Source organism: Ochotona curzoniae, unplaced genomic scaffold, assembly GCF_017591425.1.
Source record: "Ochotona curzoniae isolate NIBS_2020 unplaced genomic scaffold, NIBS_Ocur_1.0 contig_908, whole genome shotgun sequence".
Lineage (NCBI taxonomy): Eukaryota > Metazoa > Chordata > Mammalia > Lagomorpha > Ochotonidae > Ochotona > Ochotona curzoniae.
In genome coordinates, this window is record NW_024466607.1 from 7,802,107 (window position 1) to 7,827,344 (window position 25,238).

General features: G+C 54.8%; 1 protein-coding gene across 1 annotated transcript in view; it reads right to left on the minus strand.

The window, feature by feature from the left end:
- Window positions 1–18,947: 18,947 nt before the first annotated feature.
- The window catches only part of RAB7A (RAB7A, member RAS oncogene family), a 34,240-nt gene continuing 27,949 nt past the window's right edge, over window positions 18,948–25,238 (minus strand). Inside the window, exons 3-6 of the mRNA XM_040995300.1 lie at window positions 24,894–25,020; window positions 22,266–22,484; window positions 21,391–21,519; window positions 18,948–20,108 (exon numbers count right to left, since the gene is read on the minus strand). Of these exons, the coding sequence (XP_040851234.1) occupies window positions 20,013–20,108; window positions 21,391–21,519; window positions 22,266–22,484; window positions 24,894–25,020 (571 nt within the window). The 3' untranslated portion in view covers window positions 18,948–20,012. The remainder of the gene's footprint in view (window positions 20,109–21,390; window positions 21,520–22,265; window positions 22,485–24,893; window positions 25,021–25,238) is intronic.

Genomic DNA, 25,238 nt, shown 5'->3' on the forward strand with positions numbered 1-25,238 from the left:
CCCCGGGGCGAGCCTGTCCAGTCCCCCGGCTCCAAATAACATGCATAGGCCACCGCCGCCCACCCCAGGGGCTGCTTTGGCCGGGGTGGGCTTCTGCGCTGTGCCCCGAGCCGGCACCTCCCAAACTCACCGGGTCCCCCTCTCTGCTTTCCTGCTACATCCTCCTGGCTTCCTGTCCACCTAATTCCCCCCACACTCCTCTCCATGGTGTTAACAAGTATCCCCTCCTCCCGTGCACAGCTAAGAGGCCTCCAGTGGCTTCTCACAAAGCCAGCCAGGACTCCCAGCGGGCACCCGCCATGGGGCCTTGGCATGTGCTTCCAGGGGCCCGGGATCCTGTCGGGCATGCCACCGTCCCTGGATTTCCATGCCGGTACTTTTCTCCTATTCAGGGTCCTGCTGTGCTTGCTCCCAGCACAGCTGGGACTGGCCATGCCTGCCAGGAGTTCTCAGCCACCAAGGGCCGTACCTGCTGCCCTGTGGCCTGAGTCATTACTCTCCTGTTTGCATAAGGCTCCTTGTGTGTGGAGTCGGGGGTGCCCGGCCTCAGTTTCCCAGTTTGTGCAAGGGCTGGACATGTGTGGGGTTTGAGTGACTCCAAGAAGAAATGGTCTGGAGTCACATTGGCCTTCCGTTAGAAAAGTTTGAAAAGAAAAATCGGGTAAACCAGACAAAGTGGCTGACATCAGTGTTGCCATCTGTAAAAGCGGTGTGTGCACAGGACGCCAGTGGAGGGCTAGGAGGGTTTCTGAGGGCCTGGGAGCAGGTGGTTGAGGGCTGAGGGGAGGAGAGATGGAGGCCCCTGGTCCTGATGCCAGCCCCCACTTCTGGGGAGGAAGGCTGTCCCTGGGGAGGGCTAAGGTGCCTTCAACAGAAGGTTTGACTCCAGCTGGGGCTGGCCCTGGAGAGGATGGAAATGGCAGGAGGGCCCCATTTCCTGTCTTTCAGCTTGCAGGGCAGACAAAGGAGACTCGGCGTGTAGGGCTGAGGGGAAAGTTTCCTTTAAGATGCAAATGCAACTCCAAGTCCTGAATGGGGGCTTTGTTAGGGACTTAGGCCCCCTCCTGCCCCTGAGGGTCTGAGGGAGCCTGCCGGACCTGGCAGGGAGGGCTTCAAAGAATGTCAGGAGCCCCTGCGGATGAAAGAGAGGGGGACTGAGGGTGCCCTGAGGTCGGCTCCAGGCGACAGCTCTGCACCCCTCCATGATCTGCAGACGGCAAAGCAGAAGCCCGCGGGTCCTGTCGCCACCAGGCCCTGCCTCTGCTGGCCTTCCCCTGGCCTCAGCCGCCGCTCCGTGGGTGCCCCTGCCAAAGCTGTGCACTGGTCAAAGAGGACGACCTTCCCCGCTAGAGGACTGGTTTTCTGTCTAGGTGCTGTGCTACCTGGCTAGAACCTCCAAACAAGCTCTGAGAGTGAAAACAAATACAAAAACAGAGACCAGAGATGTGTCACAGCCAGATCGCCCACATCCTCAAGAAGTATTTGGTACATCTTTAGCTGGCACGGTAATTGTAGCTGTTTGTGGGCCACAGTGTGTTGGCAAATGCATCCTGCCATGGGTGCGCTTAGCTTCTTTCAGCTGGATTGGTCGCTTCTCGTTGAAAGCAATCTCCGCCCTGTTTCACTACCTCAGAACCAGTGACACCAAGGGTGGGCCGGGCCCCAGCGGGCTTTCCCCACGTGACAGAAACCCAAGTACTTGAGCCATCAGCCGCTGCCTGCCAGATCTGCCAGATCCCCCGCCCCCCGTGGATGTGCTGAATCCTCAGCCCCATGATGCAGAAGAACTGTCACTCCCAGAGAGTGCTGCCGGGATGGCCTGGCGCTCAGTAGGCCCTCAATAAATATTTGTTGAATGAGAAGGACTGCCTCACCAAGCCCAGCAGGTTCCTGCCCCACCAGCCACCATGTTCATTCTGCAGGATCCCCAAACTCTCCCTCCCCACCCCAACACACACCCCAGTTTCCACCACACCTCCCCCACACAGCAGCCTTAACCACTGCACCGCCCCACCTTTCCTCCCAGCTGCCCCCTGGTCCTCGAGCCCCCTCCTCTGCCAGTTCACCTGAGTCCTTTCCACTTCAACCACCTCTAGGCCAGTTTCAAAGGCAGGGCCTCTTACATGCACACACCATAGTCTTCCTCTGGCACCTGCTGACTTCTTTATCTCCCCCCCCCCCCGGCTCCCCTCTCTCCCCACCCATCCCTCTTCTCCCAGTGCCTGTCCTGCCACCCCGGCCACCCCTCCATCATCCTGATTCCTTTTCTCATGGAGTTCCCCACCACTTCTGTGTCTGACTTCTCTGACCCCCTAGCCCCAAGGCCTGTCTGCCTCGTGCAGCAATAGAAATGTTGAGAAAAAAATACCACCAACCCAGCACTGACCTAAAAGCTGTACTCCCCAAAACATCTTTCCCTGATTCCCCTTTAGCCAGAAAAGAGTTGCCCCTCAACAGATGAGCAGGCGTCCAGTCCAGAGGGTGGGAGGGGCCAGCCTGTGCAGGACACTGGAGCCAGGCCTCGTCAGCCCCAGTCCAGCAGCTGGGGGCCGGGACCTGGGAGGGAAGTTCACAGTGTGATGGGGAGACCTCAGCCTGCACACCCCCCACTCTGGCCAAGACCCAAGCAGGACAGCCGTTAGAAGCCTGTCCATTCAGTGATGGCCTCTGGATATGGCCCAGGAGGGGCTGAGCCCCCTGGGGGAACCCCAAGCCAGGCCCTGGACCCATCGCTTACCCCCCTCCCGCCCCAGGAGCCTCTGAGTGGGTCTTTGTCACCAGCTCTTCACAGAAGCCAAAGCTTTCATAAAGCTCATGGGCCCTGCCCGCCCCTGCTCAGAACAAAACCCAGTATTTCCCAGGGTTACTGCCTTGCCCCAGCTGCAGCATTTCCAGCCCCCGTTGAAGAGGTCGCCTGATCAGCCCATCTGAAGTAGAGTTAGCCTGCCTGCCCTCCCTCTCGGGCACGTCTGTCTGTCTTTTTCTTTCTTTCTTTTGCGTTTACATAGGAGTCTCTCTGGCTCCCACCGAGTCAGCTGGGAGTGTCACCAAGTCCTCTGTATCTGGCACACAGGAGATGGTCAACAAACCCTTGCTGGTCCAAAGGATAGAAATCTCCACTAGGATTGAGAGGGGGCAGTTCCGTCTCCTACCCCACCCCACCCTCTGCCTTGAAGAAGCAGCACGGATTAAACACAGATGAGAGCACCTCTGCTCCCCTCACCCAACCACACCGCCCACTGCCGCCCCAGAGGCAAAGGCTCAGCGATGACACTGTTGGGTCCGAGGAAGACCACCAGCCAGGCTCTTCATGCCCAGGACCCAGGCAGTGAGCTGAGAGGCCGTTAGGGACATAACCCGTGGGCCAAGGGTGCTAGCTCTGGGCCATTTCCAGCTGCCCACGCCCTGTGGCTGGAGAGGGTCGTCCACGCGTGCCTTCCTCGGCGCCCGGAATCAGGGCTCTGCGTCTGGCTTGACCGTTAGGCGTTGGGCGCGCGCCCCGCCCGGCCACGCCCTCGTCTCCATAGAAACCCGGAACGCCTGCGCGGGTCACCGGCCGAGATGCTTCGACCCCTTCCGGCCAGGGGCGAACCCCAGGGCCCGGGTGGGGTGCGCACCTCGCTTAGCAAGGGCTGGCTCAGGACCCGTAGTTATTCAGTTGTTAGTATTCGGGGACACCCAGGCGTACTCGACCTCCCGGGCTCGCAGCACAAGTGGCCCTCGCTTGGCTGCGGTGGAGGCCCCTTCAATACAGACATCCCAAACTCAGCCTTCACCTGTCGCCTTCATCTCTGGTCCCCGCGGGACTGCAGGAGCCTCTGGAGGACAGACGCCCCACGGGGCCTCTTTGTGCTTTGGGGAAGCCGGGGGAGGGGGAAGGAGGGGTGGTCTGGTCTCTGCCTTTGATTTCTGCTTTCTAGGGTGGTTTCCCTGCACCTGCCTCTCAGCCCAGGCCACACCCACGCCCTCCAGGCCTGAGAGAGAGACTGTGTGTGTGTGTGTGTGTGTGTGTGAGAGAGAAAGAGAGAAAGGGGGGGTCGACTGCTACCCTCCTTCATAAGATCCCGTCACTGATTTTTATTTATGTAATTATGTTTTCAAGTTGTATTTGTTTTCATTTGAAAGGCAGAGAAAGACAGAGCTCTCCCGCTCCCCAGATGGCTGCAGGAGTGAAGGCGAGACCCAGAATTCCATCCAGGTCTCCTGAGCAGCAGTAGGGGCCCAAACCTTTGGACCAACACCTCCACCTCTCAGAGGTGCTTTGGCAGGAAGCTGAAATTGTGGGGACTCAGGGATGGGTTGTAGATGTTCCCATTAACAGCCAGCTTAACAACTACTACACCACGCGCCTGTGTTGCCCGCCCACCATCAACATGGAGTTTTAGTTATCAAGAAGCCCCATAGAAGATTCAAACGTTAAAACAAAATGTTGGGGGGGGGGGGTTGTGTGTGCAATGGCTCAACTGGCTAATCATCCTCCAAGCACCAGGATCCAATATAGGCAACGGTTTGGGTTCTGGCTGCTCCACTGCCCATCCAGCTCCCTACTTGTGGCCTGGGAAAAGAGTAAAGGACGGCCCAAAGCCTTGGGTTTTTTGCAGCTGTGTGGGAGATCCAGAAGAAGCTCCTGGCCCCTGGTTTCAGATCAGCTCAGCTCTGGCCATTGCAGCCACTTGGGGAGTGACAGTGGATGGGAGATCTCTCTGTCTCTCTTTGTCTCTGTAAATCTGACTTTCCAATAAAAAGAAATAAATCTTAAAAAAGAGAGAGAGAGGACCCAGCGGATGGAAGAGCTTTCTGTTCCTCTTTCTGTGTAAATCTGCCTTTCCAATAAAAATATTTAAAAAAAAAAATTAGAAACTTGGGGCCAGCACCATGGCATAGCAGGCTGAACGTCTGTCTGCAATGCCAGCATCCCACATTGGTACAAGTTCAGTCCTGGCTGCTCCAGTTTCAACCCAACTCCCTGCTAATGCAGGGGAAACGGCAGAGGAAGCTCAATTCTTGGAGCTCCAGTTACTCATGTGGGAGGCCTGGAAGGAGCTCCTGGCTCCCAGCAGCCTGCCCAGCTCTGGCTGTTGTGGCCACTGGGGAGAGGATGGAGGCTCTCTCAGTCTGTCTCTTTAACTCTTGTTTTCAAGTAAAACAAATCTTAATGTTAAATAAAAAATTGGGGCCGATCTTGTGGCACATCGAGTTAACCTGCTCGTGTGACAGCAGCGTTCTGCATTAGAATGTGGGTTAAATCCCAGCTGCTCCACTCATTCCATTCTCTGCTCATCTACTGGTGAAGCAGCAAAAGATGGCCCAAGTCCTTGGGTCTCTGCACCATCTGGTAGACCCAGAGAGAGTCCAGGCTCCTGACTTTGGCCTGGCCCAGCCAGGCGTTGCAGCCATTTGGGGAGTGAATCATCAGGTAAAAGGGCTCTTTCTCTGTCACTCTGCCCTTCAAAAACCCTTTAAAAAGTAAATTTATTTGAGAGACAAAGCTTCCATCCACAGGCTCCTCCTTCAGATGCACAGACTGACCGTGACTGGGCCAAGCAGGTCCAGGAGCCCGAATCTCCCACATGGCTGGCAGGAGCACAGCCCCCTGAGCCGTTGCTGTTACCAGCCAGAGAGTGCATGAGCTGAACTTGAACCTGGCACTCCACGTGGGATGCGGCCAACCAGTGTCTTACCCACTCTAGTGGATGCTTACCCTCACGGTGGGTGGTCTTCCATGGGTCCTGCTGAGGACAGGACACAGGTGCCATTCTCAGTCCCCGGGACGACGTGGATGCTGGCTGGATGGCTAAGCCACCCCCAGCTTCCGGAACAACGGCCAGCACAGGATGCCACGCCTTGGCCTTGGGCTTCACACGCCACACTTCTAGGATGCATTCCCACCTGAACCTTGCCCCAGGAAGCCAACACGCAAGCATACAAAACCCCCAAACATTTGTGTACCCCTCTCCCAGGGTTCACAAATTCCCAGTGGATAGTCCAGCTTGATCGAATGATTCAGGAGGCATCTGTGGCCCCACGAGGGACGCCTGAGCAGCCAAGTGTGTGCCAATTTGGCGAACCTGTGGCTGCAAGGCGTTCTAATGAGGCAGGAACTGCTCATTTGTCCTGTGTGCCCGTGTGCATGTGTAAAACACCAGCATCTTAACAATTCAAAGTTATGAAAAGCTATGGGGAGGAAAAGGGACAGTTTGCAGCCCTGTTTGGCGCACCTCGTGTCTGAAGCACCCTGCATCAGCTGCCCACGGCCTCAGCAAGGCTCCACTGACACACTCTTGAGCACCGCGACTGCCCGCGGTCCGGCGCTGTGCGCCCTGCAGGGCAGTTCACCTCCTGATTCAGCCGGTCTGCCAAGCCAGCCTCAGCTCCCCACTGCGCACGAGCGCGGGCCTCGCCACCAGGGCGCGCCCTTCTCCTGCGGGTGGGGAGCCCCACGCATACCGGGGGCGTCGGGGGGCAGGGTCTGCTCAGACCCAGCCCGGGACGCCCCACCTGAGGCTCCAGTCCCAAGGCCGTGCCTGCACCCAGCTCACGGGCACAGCTGCCCCATCGCCTCCAGGCCCGACGACCCAAGGGACCCTGCTCACGGGTGAGGAGGGGGCACCACCTTTCCTGGCAGGAACACGGAGCAGCAAGGGACGCCCAGCGCTGCGCTCCTGGCCCGGCCGAGGTTCCCACAGGGCCACGTATGCCGATGTGGTCAGTGGGCTTGGGACACTCCTGTTCGGGGCCCGGGGTGGGTGGAGCCTGGTCTCCTGCCTTTCTAGCTTTTCTTTCCTCCATTTCTCTCTCTCTCTCTTTTTCTCTCCCTCCTTCCTTCCTTCTGCTTGGGATAATCCTGTCCAGTGCCAGGGGCAAAATTTAGTCTCTTTTTTGCTTTTCTTCCTTTATTTATTCATTTTAAAAATATTTATTTCTTTTTATTGGAAAGTCAGATATACAGAGAGGAGAGACAGAGAGGAAGATCTTCCGTCCGATGATTCACTCCCCAAGTGAGCGCAATGGCCGATGCTATGCAGATCTGAAGCCAGGATCCAGGAACTTCTTACAGGTCTCCCACATGGGTGCAGGGTCCCAAAGCTTTGGGCCGTCCTTGACTGCTTTCCCAGGCCACAAGCAGGGAGCTGGATGAGAAGTGGAACTGCCTGGATTAGAACCGGTGCCCATATGGGATCCCAGCGCATTCAAGGCGAGGACTTTAGCCACTAGGCCACGCCGCCAGGCCCTAATTTTATTATTTTTAAAAATTTTTAAGCAAATGACAAATGACTTAAACATCATGGAAATCTTTCCCATTTTGGAGCCAAAGGCTTACTTCTAGATTTTTGTCTATTTTTTAAAATTAGTGTAAAAACTGCTGGTTTTTACATCATGGTAGTAAAGTGAAAACTCCTGAATCAGGAGTATTTTCTGCAGTCTGACTGCATATAACAACAAACTTTACAGTATGTCCTTCCAACAGCAAGGAAACAATGGATTTCATGGTCACTGTAAGAAAGGATTTCTTTAATTTTTAAAGATTTATTTTTTAAATTGGAAAGTCAAGTATGCAAAGAGGAAGATCTTCTGTCTGATGATTCACTCTTCAAGTGACCACAACTGAGCTGATCCAAAGCCAGGAGCCAGGAACTTCTTCTGGGTCTCTCACGCGGGTGCAGGGTTCCAAGGTTTTGGGCTGTCCTCAACTGCTTTCCTGGGACACAAGTAGAGAGCTGGAAGGGAAGGGAAGGAAGAGGGGCCTGTTCCTTAGGCTTGGAAATTAAATGAATCTTTAAACCACACTAAAGGTTGGGCCTAGGCATGGAGCAATGAGGACTTTTGCATTTTGATTTATTTATATGAAAAACAGAAAGCTTCCATGTGTTTCTGCTTCACTCCCCCTTTCCTGAAGCTGGGCACGCAATCTATTCCAAGTGCAACTGGTTAAAGTTTAGGCAAGAGGCTGCCTTGGGGTGCAGTGGGTAAAGCTGTGCCCACGAAGCCAGTTGGGCAATGTGGAAGTGAATTGGCAGGTGAGAGATCTTCCCCCCTCCCCCCGCCACACCCAATGCCAATTTTGAAAGAAATAGATTTTACAAGTTTAGGCCAGCTGGAACTCCTGCAGGCCTACAAGGTGCGTCTATCTCTTTAACGGTCAGCTTGACAAGCCCACCTTCCCAGGGTGCACCTGCTCAGGCTGCAGGGTACCGCCTCCTCCTTTATAAGAGACGCCAGCGGGAGAGCGGCTGTCATGGCGCTGCTGTTGGACGCACTCTCCCACTTGCAGGTTTTTCTTGTTCATGCAGCACCCTTGGGCCCTCTCCTGTGCGACGTATCCGTGTGTGAGGCAGTCCACACTAACCTGCCCAAGTAAGTCCGTGCTCTGGGTCCCCTGTTTGCCCACAAGACTGGTCTGCTCCGCGTGTACCTGGGCAGCAGACCAGCCCCCGGATTGAGAATTGATACTTTTCGTTGTCCATGTGAAATTCAGGGATTCTGAACAAGAGGAGGGGACAGAGGGGGTGGGTAAGGCTCCGCATGGCCATTGAGGCCCAGGTTAGGGTGCCAGGAAGTCCCAAAACTGCGCATGGGGTCCAAATATGCCAGTGGGGAGACCCCGAGGCTGGGCGCCATCCCCGCTTTCCCCGGGCAGGACTTTAGACGTGCCCCAGGCGCTCTGAGCACAGGCTGTGGGTGCCCCAGGCTCTGTCCACCCCAGAATGCTTCAACTCGGTATCCCCCCACCCCCATGGAACGGGGCACAAGGAGACAGTCCCCAGCCTGGGGAGGGGTCAAAGTCAAAGCACCCCGGTTTCTGCCAGAGGCTGGGAGGAAGGGGGAGCTAGGGGCCAGGTGGGAGGACCAGTGCTCCCCCGCCCCCCGCTGGTTCATCCCCTTCAGGCAGCACTAGCGGCGGCCAGGTGTGGTCCGGTGTGGGGGAGCGCCAGGTCAGTGCTCAGCACACACACCTGGTGCTGAGGAAGGCTGGAAGGTGGGCCGATGGAGCGCAGCAGCGCCCAGCCGGGCCCCAGGACCGGGGTGACAGCCTTGTATGTGTGTGCTTAGAGTACCGCGGTTGGCGGTCAGGGAGGGGGCAGTCGGGCGACCATGTGGGGCTCCGTCGTGGAGCTCGGACAAGCTGGGGTCCCGCAGCGGTCATCGCGGTTCTCACATTCAGGGCCCTCCGGCAGTGACTCATCTTGGACTAATAGCTTCCTTTCTTCTTAATATTTATTTATTTTTATTGGAAGGGCGGATATGCAGAGAGGAGAGACAGAGAGGAAGATCTTCCATCCATGGTTCACTCCCCAAGTGAGTGCAATGGCTGAAGCTGTGCTGATCTGAAGCCAGGACCCAGGAACTTCTTCCAGGTCTCCCTCGTGGGTTCATAGTCCCAAGGCTTTGGGCCGTCCTCGACTGCTTTCCCAGGCCACAAGCAGGGAGCTGGATGGGAAGTGGAGCCACCGGGATTAGAACCAGCACCCATATGGGATCCTAACGTGTGCAAGGTGAGGACTTTAACCATTACGCTATTGTGCCAAGCCCAGCTTCCTTCTAAAACTTTTTTTTTCTTTTTTTTTTTTTTAAGATTTATTTCTTTTTATCACGTGGCAAGCAAGAATTCTACCACTGATCCACCCATGCTTTTGTAATTTATTTTTATCGCAAAGTCAGATATACAAGAGGAGGAGAGACAAATAGGAAGATCATCTGTCTGTTGATTCACTCCCCAAGTGAGCTCAACGGCTGGTGCTGTGCTGATCTGAAGCCAGGAACCTGGATCCTCTTCCGGGTGTCCCACGCAGGTGCAGGGTCCCAAGGCTTTGGGCCGTCCTCTACTGCTTTCCCAGGCCACAAGCAGGGAGCTGGATGGGAAGTGGGGCTTCTGGGATTAGAACCCATATGGGATCCCGGCATGTTCAAGGCAAGGACTTCAGCCACTAGGCCATGGCCCCTAAAGCCTTTTTTTTCTTTAAAGTGATAAAAATTGACCATTGCACCTGTTTTAAATGTGAGGTTCCGTAGCATTCAGTGTGCTGCTGTCAGCCTGCTGCTGCTAACGGCTGCTTGCTTCCGCAGCATCTGACACTCTAACCTGGGGTAGCACATCTCCAGCAGTGCCTGCCGCTCAAGCCAGTTTCCAGCTGTGCTGTCGGATCAGGATCCAAGCTTCCTTCCTCTGGCAGGCTTGCCTCCAGCTCTCCCAACATGATTTGCTGGAAAACACTGTCCCTTCGGCGCCAGCATTGTAGCCTTGTGTGGACAGCCACCATCTGCAACGCCGGCGTCCCGTTGGGGAGCTCGCTTGTGTCCCAGCTGTTCCACTTCTGATGTCCCTGCTAATGTCCCTGGGAAAGCAGCGGAGGACGGCCCAGTGCCTGGGCACTCACAGGGAAGAGCTGGGTGAAGCTCCTGGGGTTGGCCGGGTCGGATGCTGGCTGTGGAAGTTGTGCGAAGAGTGAACCAGCAGATGGAAGATCTGTCTTTCCGTCTTTTAATTCTCTCCAAATAGGATATCTTGGGGAGGAGAAAAACCAGACTCTGCTCTTCCCGTCGAATGGCCTCGATGCGAGGGTTTCCCTGGGGACTGCCGACTCGGTCTCATAGGCAGGGCAGTTTATTCTGATAGGAAAGGCAGATGTACAGAGAGGAGAGATGGAGGGAGATGCCGCCTGCTGGCCCATTCCCCAAGTGGCCACAATGACCGGAGCTGATCTGATCTAAAGCCAGGAGCTTCTTTCCGGTTTCCAGTATGTGAGCAGGGTCCCAAGGCGTTGGGCCGTCCTCGACTGCTTCCCAGGTCACAAGCAGGGAGCTGGATGGGAAGTGGAGCAGTCAGAACATGGACCGGTGCCAGGAGGTGGAGGATTAGCCTGTTGAGCCATGGTACCGCTCGTCTCCCCAGTCTTTACAATAGCATGCCATCATTTCATACTACATGGAGTCAAAATCTCAACACATTGAAAGCAGGAAATGACAAATAACAACAACAACAAAACCCCCGTTCTATTCCTCAGTATAAACAAAGGCTGTGTACAGTAATGTCACGGTTGTGTCTATAGATCACACATTTTGTAATCTGTACTGCTTGTCAAATTAGGAAAAACATGTGTGTCTTTTGGGCCCTGGTTTAGTTCACTATGTGTAATGTTTTCTAGTTGTATCCACTTAGTTGCAAAAGACAAGATTCCCTTCAATAGCTGGATATTATTAATGGAATATATATACTACATTTTCTCTATGCAGCTGTCTTGATGGGCGTTTTTTAAAAAAGATTTTTATTGGAAAGGCAGATTTACAGAGGAGAGACAAAGGTTTTCTCTGTGCTGGTTCACTCCCCAGGTGGCTGCAATGGCTGGAGCTGAGGCGATCTGAAGCCAGGAGCCTGGAGCCTCCTCTCAGCACCCCACAGAGGTGCAGGGTCCCAAGGCATCTTTAACTGCTTTTCCAGGCCACAGGCAGGGAGCTAGATGGGAATGGAGCAGCTGGGATACAAATCGGCAGCCGTATGGGATTCTGGTGCGTGCAAGGTGAGGACTTTAGCCGCTAGGCTATTGCGCCGAGCCCTGAATGGGCATCCTGGTTGATTCCATGTCTAGGGTGTTGTGATTTGAGCTGCCGTACGCATGGGGGTGCAGATGATAACTTGGACGTATGCAGATTCCATTTCATTTGAGTAAATTCCCAGGAGGGGGGTTGTTGGGGCGTACGGTAGACCTGGTCTCCTGTTCTAGGAGTCTGTACTCTTGCATAAAGGCTGTGCAGTTCACATCCCTCCAGCAGTGGCCTGGGGACCTCTCCCTCCACGTCTCACCAGCATTTGTTATTTTTGTCATTTTCAAATGAAACCATTCTGACTGGGGTGAGGTGAAGGCTTGCTGTGCGTGCTGCACTGAACACTTCCCGTGTGTGGCGTGGCTGTCTGAGCAAGGCCTGTTCACGCCTTTTGCCATTTCTACTGCTTGCTTTGTAGAGCTGCATGTTTCCCCCCGAGCTGCTGGCTGCCTTTTCCCGTCGCTGACGGGTTTCTTTGCGGTGCGGAAGCTTCCAGCATGCGGTGCTTCCGGTTGCTCTGCTCCGGCTAGCCTGTGCCTCTGAGGTCATTTCCAAGGCGTCTTCGCCCGTGCCGTGTGTCATGAGTGTCACAGCTGGTGGCCGCTGGTGATCTGGTGGCGTCAGTGCTGGATCTGGATCCACGCTGAGTTGCTTCCTGCCTCCACACATGCGGCTCCAGTTTTCCCAGCATCACCATCTGCGGAAGGCCCTGTCCTTTCTCGTTGGAGTGAGCCTAGTTCCCTTGTCGACAGCGAGTTGATTCTAAGTGTGTGGGTGCATCGGGGACCCCGGGATGGTTGGGAGGCTGGAGTGCTTGTCCCCTTACGTCCCCCTCCCCCCAGATGCAGCAAGGAAAGGAGAGACTGTGGGAACAGTGGTCTCAGCCACTTTCCTCCCGCTCTTGACCCTCCGCACCCCAGTCAACTGTGTAAAACAACTGTACATCTTTTTACGATTATTTATTTATTATCATTATTATATGTATTACAAAGATAAAGGGGTCATTTACCCATACGGACATCCAGTTAGGATGGAGACGGCCATGGGGGTGGGGAGGAAGGTGGTGAGATAAGGGCTTCGGTTTTCCCTTCTGTGTCCTGGGCCTGGTGCCATACCCTAGTGGCCAAATCCTCGCCTTGCGTCCTCCAGGATCTCATGTGGATGCTACTTTGTGTCCCGTTGGTGGGGAGGCCGGGGAGGCACCCGGCTCCTTGCTGACAGATTGCGTCAGCACCTGAGCATTGAGACAGCTGTTTGGTGTCGCCTTAGAGACCCTGATGAGGGAAGAATGTTCAGAGGGCTCCTTGTGTGGTCTCGATGATTCTAGAAGTCGGCACCAGAGGCGAGGGTTAGAACCGGCGCCCATATGGGATGCTGGTGCCAGTTGAGCCATTGTGATAGCGCCAGGCCCCTTTAATAGTTTTTTTTAAAGGATTTATTTTCATTTGAAAGAGTTATGCAGAGGCTGTGCCTCACCAGGCTGCTGCAGCTCCCACCAGGCACAGGAGGGGACCCTGCGACGGAAGAAGGGGCAGTCAGAGGGGGAGTGACAGGGAGCTGGGGCGAGGTCAGGGAACCCCCTCCAAGGCTGCCATGGAATCCCAGTGCCTGCACCCTGGCCTGTAGCTAGGGCTGGGGACAGGGCCACTGACGACACAGAACAGATAAGGTGAAGTCTTGACCCATGTCCTGACTGGAGGTTGGAACACAGACACCGAGGGCAGGACCGCAGCAGACGCCCGGAGGAGGGGCCTGCTGTGGGCTCCCCTTCCCCTGCCCTGCTCTCCCAGTAAGTGCTGTTGTATCGGGGCAGCCCAGTGTGTGTTAGAACAGTCCTGGTAAGCACAGGGCCCCATCCCAGGAGTCCAGGTAACAAAGTGCGTCTGAAAGGTGCTGTGTTTAGCACATGGTACAGAAATTCTAGACGGGTCACAGCGAGCAGACGATGCAAGTTGAGGTCCATGGTCATCAGTTACAGCGAAAGTTAAGAATGAGGGCAGGGGCCGGCATGGTGGCATAACAGGCTAATCCTCTGCCTGTGGCACCTGCATCCCACATGGGCACTGGTTCAAGTCCCAGCTGCTCCACTGCCCATCCAGCTCCCTGCTTATGGCCTGGGAAGGCAGCAGAGGATGGCTCAAGTCCTTGGGACCCTGAACGCATGTGGGAGACCCCAAGGAAACTTCTGGCTCCTGGCTCCTAATGGGTTCAGCTCTGGCCATTGCAAACATCTGGGGAGTGAACCAGTGGATGAAAGATCTGTTGTATCACTCCTCCTCTCTCTAAAATATCTGCCTTCCAATAAAGATAAATCTTTTTTTTTTTTTACATAAAGATTTATTTATTTTTATTGCAAAGTCAGATCCACAGAGAGAAGGAGAAGCAAAGAGAAAGATCTTTCATCTGATGATTCACTCCCCAAGTAGCTGCAGTGGCCGGTACTGCGCTGATCCAAAGCCAGGAGCCAGGAACCTCCTCCAGGTCTCCCACACAGGTGCAGGGTTCCAAGGCTTTGGGCCGTCCTCGACTGCTTTCCGCTAGGCCACTGCGCCGGGTCCAAACGTAGATAAATCTTAAAACAAGGGCAAAGGGCCATCTTTTTAAGGACAAGATCATTTTGGTGTTGGGTGGGTTGAAGAACAGATAACAGTCGGTGCCCAAGGGTGGCTAAGAGTAGGGGTCAAGGTGAAGTGGAAGGGCAGAGTGGGTCATCAGCAAGGACATTCAAGCCAGTGGCGATGCCACTTCAAGGGCAGCGGGAGGTCGAGCTGGGCAGCAGGCCGGTGGGCACCAGGGCGAAGAGCAGCTGCATGGTTGGCATGTGGGAGGAGGGAGCGCCAGGGCAGGGGCTCCTGGCAGGCTCTGGCAGCTGAAGCGGTTTCAGGGCTGCTGTGGACCTAGGGCGTGACCCAGCCAGGACGCTGGACAGGTCGGTTTCAGATGAAGCGCCGTGTTCAGTATTAGGTGGAGTCGCTGCTGCTGTTTAGAGGGTGCTGGGCCCCCTGGGGTGTCCCTGTGTCACAAGCTGGCGGTGAGGTTCCTGGTGTTGGAGCGAATTCCTCGAGGGGTGAAGCAGCTGCTGGTGGGGCTCTGGGCCTGGTCCCCCCAGCACCCCTCCTTACTCGGGCTCTTCCAGCCGCGTTCTCTCCCTCCAGTGTGTGCACCTGCTGTTGGATTGCCACCTCCAGGCTGTCCTCAGAGCGGAGCCACTGCTGGCTCTGTGCCCGGGACCCTGCAGGGCTGTGAGTACAACAGCATCTCCTTGGTAAAGGCTTCCACTCAGGCATCCTGCGTTAGTAATGAAAACAGACAAACAAGTTAGAGAACGGGAGCAAAACATGTCAGGAAAAGGAGCGTGAGGACGAGGGTGTCATAACGAGGCCAGGTTCAACTCCAAGTCAAATTAATGTTTATTTCAGAATGTCAGTGTTAAAGATCAGGGATAAGTCATATTTGAGACAAAAACAGTAAGGTGGCATGCTGACTCAGGACCAGGAAAGGTGAGTCTGTTTCCAGCCATTCCGTCGCTTCATTAGTGTAGACAGCAGGGTCAAGTTCAACTTTAGAATTAGTGCATCAGGGCTTGGCTAATGGCTCAACTGGCTAATCCTCCCCCTTCAGGTGTGAGGATCCCATATGGGCAGTCAGTTCGTATCCTGGAAGCCCCACTTCCCATCCAGCTCCCTGCCTGTGGCCTGGGAAAGCAGTCGAGGACAGCCCAAAGCTTTGGGACCCTGCATTCGTGTGGGAGACCCGGAGGAAGCTCCTGGCTCCCGGTTTCACATTGGCTCAGCTCCAGCCATTCCAACCACTTGGAATGAACTAGCTGATGGAAGATCTTTGTCTCCCCTTCTCTCTGTAAATTCGCCTTTCCAATAATAAAAATAAAAGCTGCATCAGTGTGAGAGTTTGGCAAAGTGATGTTGAAGTTAGCTTATGCTTTGGCTCTGGACAACGTGCCGGCTTCGGCGAAAGGGCAGTTCCAAGGTGAAGCTCACAAGTTGCCTTTTGCTTTTTTTTTTAGAGATTTTATTTTATTGCAAAACCAGATGTACAGAGAAGAGGAGAGACAGAGAAGATCTTCTGTCTGTCGATTCACTCTCCAAGCTGCTGCAACAGCCAGAGCTGCACTGATCTGAAGTCAGGAGTCCAGAGCCTCCTCCAGGTCTCCCAAGCAGGTGCAGGGTCCTAAGGCTCTGGGCTGTCCCTGACTGCTTTCCCAGGCCACAAGCAGGGAGCTGGATGGGAAGTGGGGCTGCTGGGATACGAACCAGTGCCCATATGGGATCCTGGCAAGTGCCAGGTAAGGACTGTAGCTGCTACACTACTGCGCTGGACCCCACAGGTTGACTTTTAATGTGTGAACAGTAATGTGAGGATTTTTTTTTTAATGTGGGAGAGTAAGCGGTTCACTCCTCAAGTCACTGCGGTGACAGGCTGGAGGTGGGCCAGGGTGATGTCAGGGGCTTCACTGGTCTCCCCCGTGGGTGCCAGAGGCCCAAGCCCTGGTCCGTGTGTTGCTGCTTCTGCAGGCTATGAGCAGGGTGCTGACTCAGAAGTGAAACAGCCAGGATACGGAACCAGCCCCCAAACGGGATGCCAGTGTCCTTGGTGGCAGGATGTTGGCGCACGATGCCGAGCTTCAAACTCACAACAAAGTCAAAAACTGGGGCCATTCGTGATTACTCCCAGGGCTGGGGCCGGAGTGAGAGTTGGAATTAAAGTCAATGTTGAGGCTCCGCTGAAATTCAAGGGGAAATTCAGATCAGATTCTTGCCAAAACTAACTCGTAAGGCAAGGGAATTTAAAATGGAGGAGCCGTGGCCGTCATCAGGAAGGCCTCTTCGGGTCATTCGGTGTCAGCTGTAAGACCATGGTCTAGATGAAGTCCTTTATGAAATAACAAGAAAAACCAGTACTTCCATTTGCTTGACAGGCAGAGTAATGGGGTTGGGAGGTCGAGTACCAGGGTGGCGAGAGATGCCTGCTCAAGGTTGGCAGGGACTCGAGTCCTCCCTGGGATCAAGTGAACAGAAAACTGGATGGGAAGCACTGAAGGGCCGGGTCAGGAAGCAGGCTGTTACGGGATGTGAGCGCCCCCATGTGGTGACCTCAACCACTGCACCAAATGCGCACCTCTGAAATTCAGTCACAATAACAGGAACAAGAATATAGGTTCGGGCCCAGCGCGGTGGCGCAAGTGGTTAAGGTCCTCGCCTTGCCACGCCCGGGATCCCATATGGGCGCCGGTTCTAATCCCGGCAGCCCCACTTCCCATCCAGCTCCCTGCCTGTGGCCCGAGAGGGCAGTGGAGGACGGCCCAAAGCTTTGGGACCTTGCACCCGTGAGGGAGACCCGTGAGAGGCTCCTGGCTTCGGATCAGCATAGATCTTCCTCTCTGTCTCTCCTCTCTGTATATCCACCTTTCCAATAAAAAATAAATCTAAAAAAAAAAGAATGTAGGTTCAGGGTCTGGCATGGTAGCCTAACCAGCTGGAGTCCTTGCCTTGCACTTACTAGGATCCCACATGAGTGCTGCCTCTAATCCTGGCGGCTCCACTTCCCATCCAGTGCCCTTTTACTGTCTGGGAAAGCAGTTGAGGATGAGGATGGCCCGAGCCTTGGGACCCGGTACTCAAGGGAGACCCGGAAGAGGCTCCTGGCTCGATTGGTGCAGCTCTGGCCATTGCAGCCGCGTTGGGAGTGAATCAACGGTTGGAAGATCTCTGTGTCTCCTCTCTGTATATCTGACTTCTCAATTTTTTTTTTTTAAAGCAGCTTCGAGTCCTGGTGGTAGGGGTCAGGTCCCAGGCCATGTCAGCAGCAATCGTTACTTAGGAATGATTACCGGTGACAAAATGGGGGCGAAGATCAGGTCTGTGGCAGGCGTCAGACCAAAGTTAAAAATCAAGGAGGTCAGGTCACTTGAAGAGGTTACGTTCAAGGTCACCTGTACCTCAGGCAGGCTTGTGTTAAGGGGGTCATTGATTTTAGGATGAGGGCACGGAGCAGTGGAAGGTCTACTTTAGTGTCACGCAGTCAGGGTCAGGGGGCAGTAGCCCTGCGCAGACGCGGACACCCCAGCCCCGGGCCCCCAGCTGCAGAGTGGACACCGCCTGATAAGGCGCTGTGCACACCCGAGCTGGCGGGTCCTGCAGTGTGCACAGCCACTCGAAGCATCCAGCCACAGAGCCAGGCAGTACTGTGGCCTGTGGGGCACACTGCCATTTCGGTTTGTGTAGGTCCCAATCCCGGAGCTTTGCTGCCAACTCTCCCTCTCCTGTGAAAGGTGCAGAAATATGTGGCATACTGGCAGCACCAATTCAGTTTTCAGACAGGCAGGCATCTGGAGCAGAGGCAAAGGGCGCCACAGTGTGCCCAGCGCCAGGCTTGGAGTCTGCTCCCGACTTGAGCTTCCTGCCTAAGTGCACGCTGGGAGGCAGCAGGTGCTGGCCCCCCAAGTGTCTGCATCCCTGCCACGCACGTGCAAGTTAAGTGTGTGTGTGTTTTCAAAGATCTCCCACGCGGGTGCAGGGTCCTATGGCCTTGCCCATCCTCTATCGCTCTCCCAGGCCACAGGCAGGGAGCTGGACGGGAAGTGGAGCAGCCGGACACAAGCTGTGGCCCATGTGGGATCCTGGCACTTACAAGGGGAGGAGTTGGCCGCTGAGCCATTGTGCCGGGTCTGAGGGTTGAGGTTTGCCTCGCGGCTTTGGCCTGGCTGGCTGGTGAAGGTCTTCAGGGAAGTAAACCACAACATGGAAGATCCTTGTCTGCTTGCTTTTTTTTTTTTAAAGGAAGATTTACTGACTTTTATTTCAAAGGTAGAATTACTACTGAAGGAGAGACAGGTCTTCTACCCTCTGCCTTACTCCCCAAATGGCTGCAATGGCTGGGGCGGGGCTCAAGTCAGGAGCTTCCGCCAAGCCTCCCTCATGGGCGCAGGGTCCAGGGACTTGGCCATCGTGTACCATTCCTAGGCCGCACACAGGGAAGTGGACGCGCAGTGGGGCAGCAGGCTCATGGACGCCCGTAAAGCACTGGCAGGAGGAGGATCGGTCAGTTGAGCCCTTGTACACCCTCCCCCATCCACCAGATTTTTAAATAAGATACACCCACAGTGCTGCAGTTAGTCCCTCCCCCAGGGGCGATGCTTGCTTTATTCCGGGTCCCCGTTTCTTGCTGTCGGTACTTGAGTCACCCCTAGCCTGCTTCCTGGCTGGCTGTCCACAAGGCGGCACCCCCCTGCCCCACAGGTTCCCGGGCTCCGCTGCTCTGGCTGCCCGAGGTCCTGACCGAGCCAGGGGCCTGGCAGGAGAAAAAGGGCGAAGGCAGATTGTTGTTGTGGTTAAATTTTATTGGCGTCACGTTCATCTCTTTACAGAAGAACTCGGCCCACACGCTAGAACGCAGACGGTGGGAGGGAAGTGCTCCGTCAGCAAGCTCCGACACAGGGCCCACTGCCCGGGCTCCAACTGCAGCCGGGCGACGCGGGGCGTGCTCCCCCAAGGACAGCACGACCCTGGAAGGAGCGCCTTCTAGAACAAAGGTAAGGTGGCCAGGACAGGTGAGGGTTCGCCTTGCCCTCCTGCTGTAGGGAGCTGATCAGACAGGGCAGGTCAGAAGAGCGGGGCAGGAGAGGAAAGCAGACCACGGGAAAATGAACGGCCCTTCCCGCGGCCACGGCTGCTGGGCCATCGCACACGCCACCGTGTCAGGAAAATCAACCTTCTGGAAAATTTAAACACAAAATGGATCGAGAGGTTCCCCCGGAGAGCTGAAAGCTCCGGCTCTTCAGTCTTGGTAAAGGCGCACATAATTCTCATGTCTACTGTACACAATACTGCCACCAGCTGCATTTCCAAATTCCGCCTTGCTCACACTGATCCAGCCAGGGCTCAGCCCTCCACTTACACACATAATCCAAGGATTTCTTACACTAATTTATACATTTTTAATTGGTTGCATATATTAACATGTACTATAAGATTCTTTTCTAAGAAGCATTACATAATAAATGGATACTGTAAAAAGATCTGATTAGTTAAAAGTAACAAGCATTAACAGATACATACAAAACAGCCTGCTCAGACTGGGGGTGAGCCTGCAACGAAGCGGGGGCACCAGCCTTCCCGGAGGGGGCGGGGCGGGGCAGAAAGACCACAAGACCGTTAAAAAAACCAGATAACTCATTAGATCAACTGTAAACAGTTCTCTCTCTGCAGTGGACACAAAGAAGAAGCTTCTGTGCAGCCTCCACCCGGCAGCCCGCCTGTCCTGCCACCACAGGGGGCCTTGTGGCGGGCGGGCTGGTGCCGGGCTGCCTGGGTCTGCGTGTGAGAGAGAGGTGCTGGGCGTGACTGTTGGAGGGCTTTCTTTTGGCAGCTGGATGGGAGACCAATCGACGGCTTGTTGAGGGAGGAAGGGGGCTCGTGTCTGAAGGCCTGTGTGTGTCTCGGGGCGTGAGGGCCTCAGCAGCTGCAGCTCTCCGCCGAAGTCTTGGCCCGGTCGTTCTTGTCCAGTTTGATGGGTTCTGGAAACTCGTTGTACAGCTCCACCTCCGTTTCCTGGCAGAGAGACACAGAGGCTGAGGACTCGGGTCGGGGCCCGCACAGGGAGCAGAACAAGCCCAGAATAGGCTCCCCATAAGGCGCCCCCAGGGGACAGGATACACCACGGCGGGGCACCGGCCATGCTGCAGCGCTCAGGGAGCGCGTGGCCCTTCCCACGCCACAAGCTGCATTTCCAGTTTCTCAGTGAGGATGGCCTGCAGCCCGGCCCAGCTGCCATCCGTGCCGTACCTGTCCCCATGCTTCTCGCTGTCAGCTTTCTGGATGGATGCCCCAGTCTGCCTTTTTTTCCTTTCAAGGGGGCTCCCCAGTGTGGCAGGCTGCAGGGGCACAAAACCTCTCCGCCACCTGACACGGCACCTGAGGTGAGCGCCAGGGCTGCTGAGTGAGTGTGAATCTTCTAAGAACACAGCTTTAAAGCCAACAGCCTCACTTGCCAGAAAGTGTACTTTGCTGGCTTTGGACACACGTGCCAAGCTGCACAGTTATCACCGCTGTACGCAGAAGGACCCCCGGTGACCAATCCCACTGTCCCTACCTGCCATACGCAGGCCCAGCCACCACAAGCCATGGGAAGCCTGGTGGACTTGCCTACTCTACCCCATGGGGCACACCGACAGGACCAGAGGTGAGTCAGGCAGGTTCCCCAGGATCTCAACCAGTGTTTGGGGGAACCTGCCCTAATCCACCTCTGGTCCCAATGGAACTGTCAGTGAAACGCCCCTTCAGCCTGCGTGCTGGTGGCTGCTGGAGCAGTGCCAGCTGCAGACAGAATGGATGCCTGGGCCACTGTTACCAGGGGAGAGGCCGGAATGAGGTTTCAGGGCCCTGGATATGACATCCACTTAGGGAGTGAAGCAGTGGCTGAAGATCTCTGTGTAACTGCTTTTCAAATAAAGTTAACAGGGGCTGTGGGAATGGTCGTCCTGCCTTTTCTTTCTTCTAAGCTCGCTGGGGCTTCCTGGCAGAGCCCCCCACTTCCCCGAGAGGTGCCGGGCACAGCTCTAGCACTGGGTGGCAGAGCCTGGGCTTCTCTCCTCCTCCCACACGACTGGCAGCAGCCCGATGGGAGCCTCCCTGCCGAGCAGCACAGAGGGAGTGAGAACAACCCAAATCAGGGAGGCCTTGGGCACTGGCGTGGCTGCCCTCACATCTCTAAGCTCTTCCCAGGAACTGTGCACTTTCTGGAAGCGTAAGAAGTACCTTTCCAAATACGCAATCTGTATTGACTGCCCAGAAGAGAATGGATTAGGAAAGCCCGGGCAGGGCTGGGACCCACCTGTTTAAGTGCATTCCGTGCAATTGTCTGGAAGGCCTGCTCCACGTTGATGGCCTCCTTGGCACTGGTCTCGAAGTAGGGAATGTTGTTTTTGCTGTAGCACCAGGCCTGAGCCCTCTTCGTGGCCACCTGGGAGAGGAAGGACTGCGCCTAAGAGCCAGTACTGACTTCCATGGTAGGACCCCACAGACTCAGCTGGTTGGGGGTGAAGATTACAGGGACCCCGAGACCTGGGGGCAGGCCACCCCTCGCTATTTAGGGAGGCAAGTAATCCAACTAAGACCAGGCTGTACCTTCTGACCCCAGGACAGCCCAGAAACAGAGCGGCTCTCCTGGGATCTTGGGGAAGCCAGCATCAAACACCAGGTGGCTTGGTTTTCAAGCCTGCTGCCCTTCCCTGGCACTGCTAACGCCGTCTGTTGCCATGCGAACGGGCCCTGGCTTCCACAGTGTGTACAGCCAGCCTCTGCACTCACATCCTCATTCCCCAACCTGTAGTCCATGTTCAGCCGGGGACTGACTAACGTAGGATGGGGAGACGAGAAGGTGCATGAGCTGATCCAACACTCGTCACAACCAACCACGGGCGGGCTGCCTGCATCTACCTGCTGCTTCCAGAGGCAGACACAGGCCCCAGCTGCCAACCACGGGCGGGCTGCCTGCATCTACCTGCTGCTTCCAGAGGCAGACACAGGCCCCAGCTGCCAGCCACGGGCGGGCTGCCTGCATCTACCTGCTGCTTCCAGAGGCAGACACAGGTCCCAGCTGCCAACCACGGGGGGTGGGGTGCAGCAGGAGACTTGAAGCCAGGTTACTGGGGCCCGGTCCCTTAAGCCTGCGGGCCCCGGCACGGGGTCCTCCGCTTCAGCACTCACTTGTCTGTTTTCAAGGTCGATCTTGTTTCCCAGCACGACGAAGGGGAAGTTCTCGGGATCCCGGGGGCTGGCCTGGATGAGGAACTCGTCTCTCCAGCTGTCGAGGGTTTTGAATGTGTTGGGGGCAGTGACGTCAAACACCAGGACGCAGCAGTCGGCCCCTCGGTAGAAGGCCACGCCGAGAGACTGGAACCGCTCCTGCCCTGCTGTGTCCCAGATCTATGAAGACAAGGGGCAGTGCTCAGGAGATGCTGTACACGCACGCACACAAGCAGGGAGTGCATGGGACTGCAGACCACATCAGAGAAGTGACTGAATTCACAACGGGAGCACCAACACCCCTAAGTGTCCGAGTGTCCGTGATGGGGTTCCATGTGCTCCAAATCCCAGGGTGCCACAACATGTCCTACTTTTAAGGTGGTGGTCACATGGCTTCTCTCCCTTGTCCGTCATGTCTGGGCTTTCTGTATCTGCCCTCTGACCCTAACTCCCTCGCAGGATTCCAGTGTCACCACTCTGTCTCCCAGACCAACACAGCACACTATCTAGCAGAACTCACAGCTTCACTGCTGGTGCTGATGCCAGTGCAGCATGCTAAACCTCCACCTTCAAACACCGGCATGGCATACTGGTGCCAGTTCAAGTCCCAGCAGCACCACTTCTGATCCAGCTCCCTGCTTGTTACTTGGGAAAACAGTGGAGGATGGCCCAAGCCTTTTGGTTCCTGCACCCACATGGGAGTAAAAGAGAAAAGTCCAAAGAGAAAGGAGAGATTGGCCAGAAAAGGGGCAGGCCAAACCCAGGAGCTCGGGGCCGCCTCCGTGGGTGGCAGGGCTCCACACACCTGCGCCATTCTGCTGCTTCCCCAGGCCACAGGCAGGGAGCTGGACCAGACACGGAGCAGCTGGGACACAGACCAGCCCTCACAGGAGATGATGCCAGGCTGTCAGCCAGTAGCACTTTTTTAAAAAAAGATTTATTTATTTTTATTGGGATCCCGGTGCATGCATGGTGAGCACTTTACAGTCATTAGATACCACGACAGGCCCAGATAGTAGCTTTTAACAGCTACATGACAATGCCAACCCCTGGAAAAAAAATTATAGAACACTTAAAATTGAGTTACTTGGACCTAACTGCCTCCTGCAATTTTATGTATGTTTGTGATAAGCACACTTTACACAGATGTAACTTTTTAGCAAATTATGAAGCATACAGCATTATAATTGTATGTCCCAGACTGCACATTCTCTAGAATTCACTAATCCCAGTAACTGAAACCTATCAATAGGAACCCCCTCTGTCTTGATGCTGTCTGTGCTTGTTCCGCAGTGTGCTGGGCTCCGAGTTCTGGGGGCCACAGCCCGTCCGCCACACGCCATGAGCATCAGCTGCTGTGGAGGATTCTTCCTTACATCACCCGCCTTTTCTCTAACAGCTCTCGTAATTTTATTTTTTGCTCTATGATTTTAAGTTTCAAGAAATCCACTCAGCTCCTATCGCTGTTTCATTCAGCTGTTTAATTCAGTTTAACTGTTCATTTAGTTTATTTCAATGTATGATTGTTTTCACTTCTTGAAGCTCTCATTTTCCAATTCCTCATTTTCATAGTGTCCTTTCCGTTACAGTTTCTATTCCCTTTTTAAATATTTCTAATCACTGTGAATGTTACTGGGAAACACCATTTCCTCCTGAGCTGCAAAACATGGACTCTCTTTGTTCTGGTCGGGAGCGACAGGGTGTCCGTCTTAGAATTTTTGTGTTTTTTTTTTTTAAGACTCATTTATTGAACTCAGAACTCATCCATGAGGATAGCAGGACTGAGATTTCCAATAAGCAAGCAGAAATGTTCCAAGCCCCACTTCAGTCAGAGCTTTGCCACTTCCTTGGGTGGAGCGCTTCCAGCCTGGTTTCACACCCTTCCCAAATCCTACCTGTGTGTGCGCGCGCGTGTGCCAGGGACCCCCAACGCCAGCGTGTCTCCCCTGGGCATACTCCCCACCCTAAACAATGGATCAACTCTATTCCACTTGCAGACACTCCCCAAGGCGGGAGTCTGACTCTAGCATTTGCTTCAGTTCCCTTTGTTCTTGTAAGCTGCAAAGTCCTTTTCTTTCAAGCCTGGCAATCAGCTGGCTGCCTATTCTACTTACATTTATCCATTTATATTTCTAAAGTAATAGAGGGAAAGACAAAGATAGCCTCTGTTAGAGGGGCTGTGCCAGGCTGAAGCCAGAGGCCAAGAGCTCTTTCCTGGGTGGCAGAGAGCTGGACCGGAAGTGTAGAGTAGCCAGGGTTCCAACCAGAAACTCTAGTATGTAAGTAGATGCCGCAAGTGGCAGCTTAAGCCACTGTGCCACGTAGGAGCTCCTCAAGCTTGACTGACTTAAACTTCACTTGCAGTGTGAAGATGTCTCATTGTATGTGCAGGTGAGGAGGGGAACAAAACTCAGGCAGAGCACTGACACCAGGACGTCATGTCGGGGGTGGATGTGACAACAGGCCCTGCTGGAAGCAGAGGCATATGCAAGACTGTTTATCTGAGACTGAAATTCAACTGAGTATCATATATTCTGTCTCTAACCGTGAGCTGGCCAAGCCTGGCCACCCAGCCGGCAGCACGCTCACCTGCATCGTGACAAGCCTGTCGTCCACCATCACCTCCTTGGTCAGAAAGTCGGCTCCTATTGTGGCTTTGTATTGGTTGCTGAATTTCTTGTTCACATACTGGTTCATGAGTGATGTCTTCCCAACCCTGAAATTGGAGAAAAGTCCCAAGTATGAATCACATAGAGGAGACTGGAGCCCAGCTGACAGCCAGGCCGGAGCAGCCAACCTCCTCCCATGACAAAAACACCAGGCCCGACGTGGGCTGACGCTAAGCAACCTTTGCAGGTTCTGGTAAAACCCAGAGCTATTTTTTCCCTTCCAGAAGGATGCCAGCACTCCCTTCTAAAAGGAGTTTCAGCAATA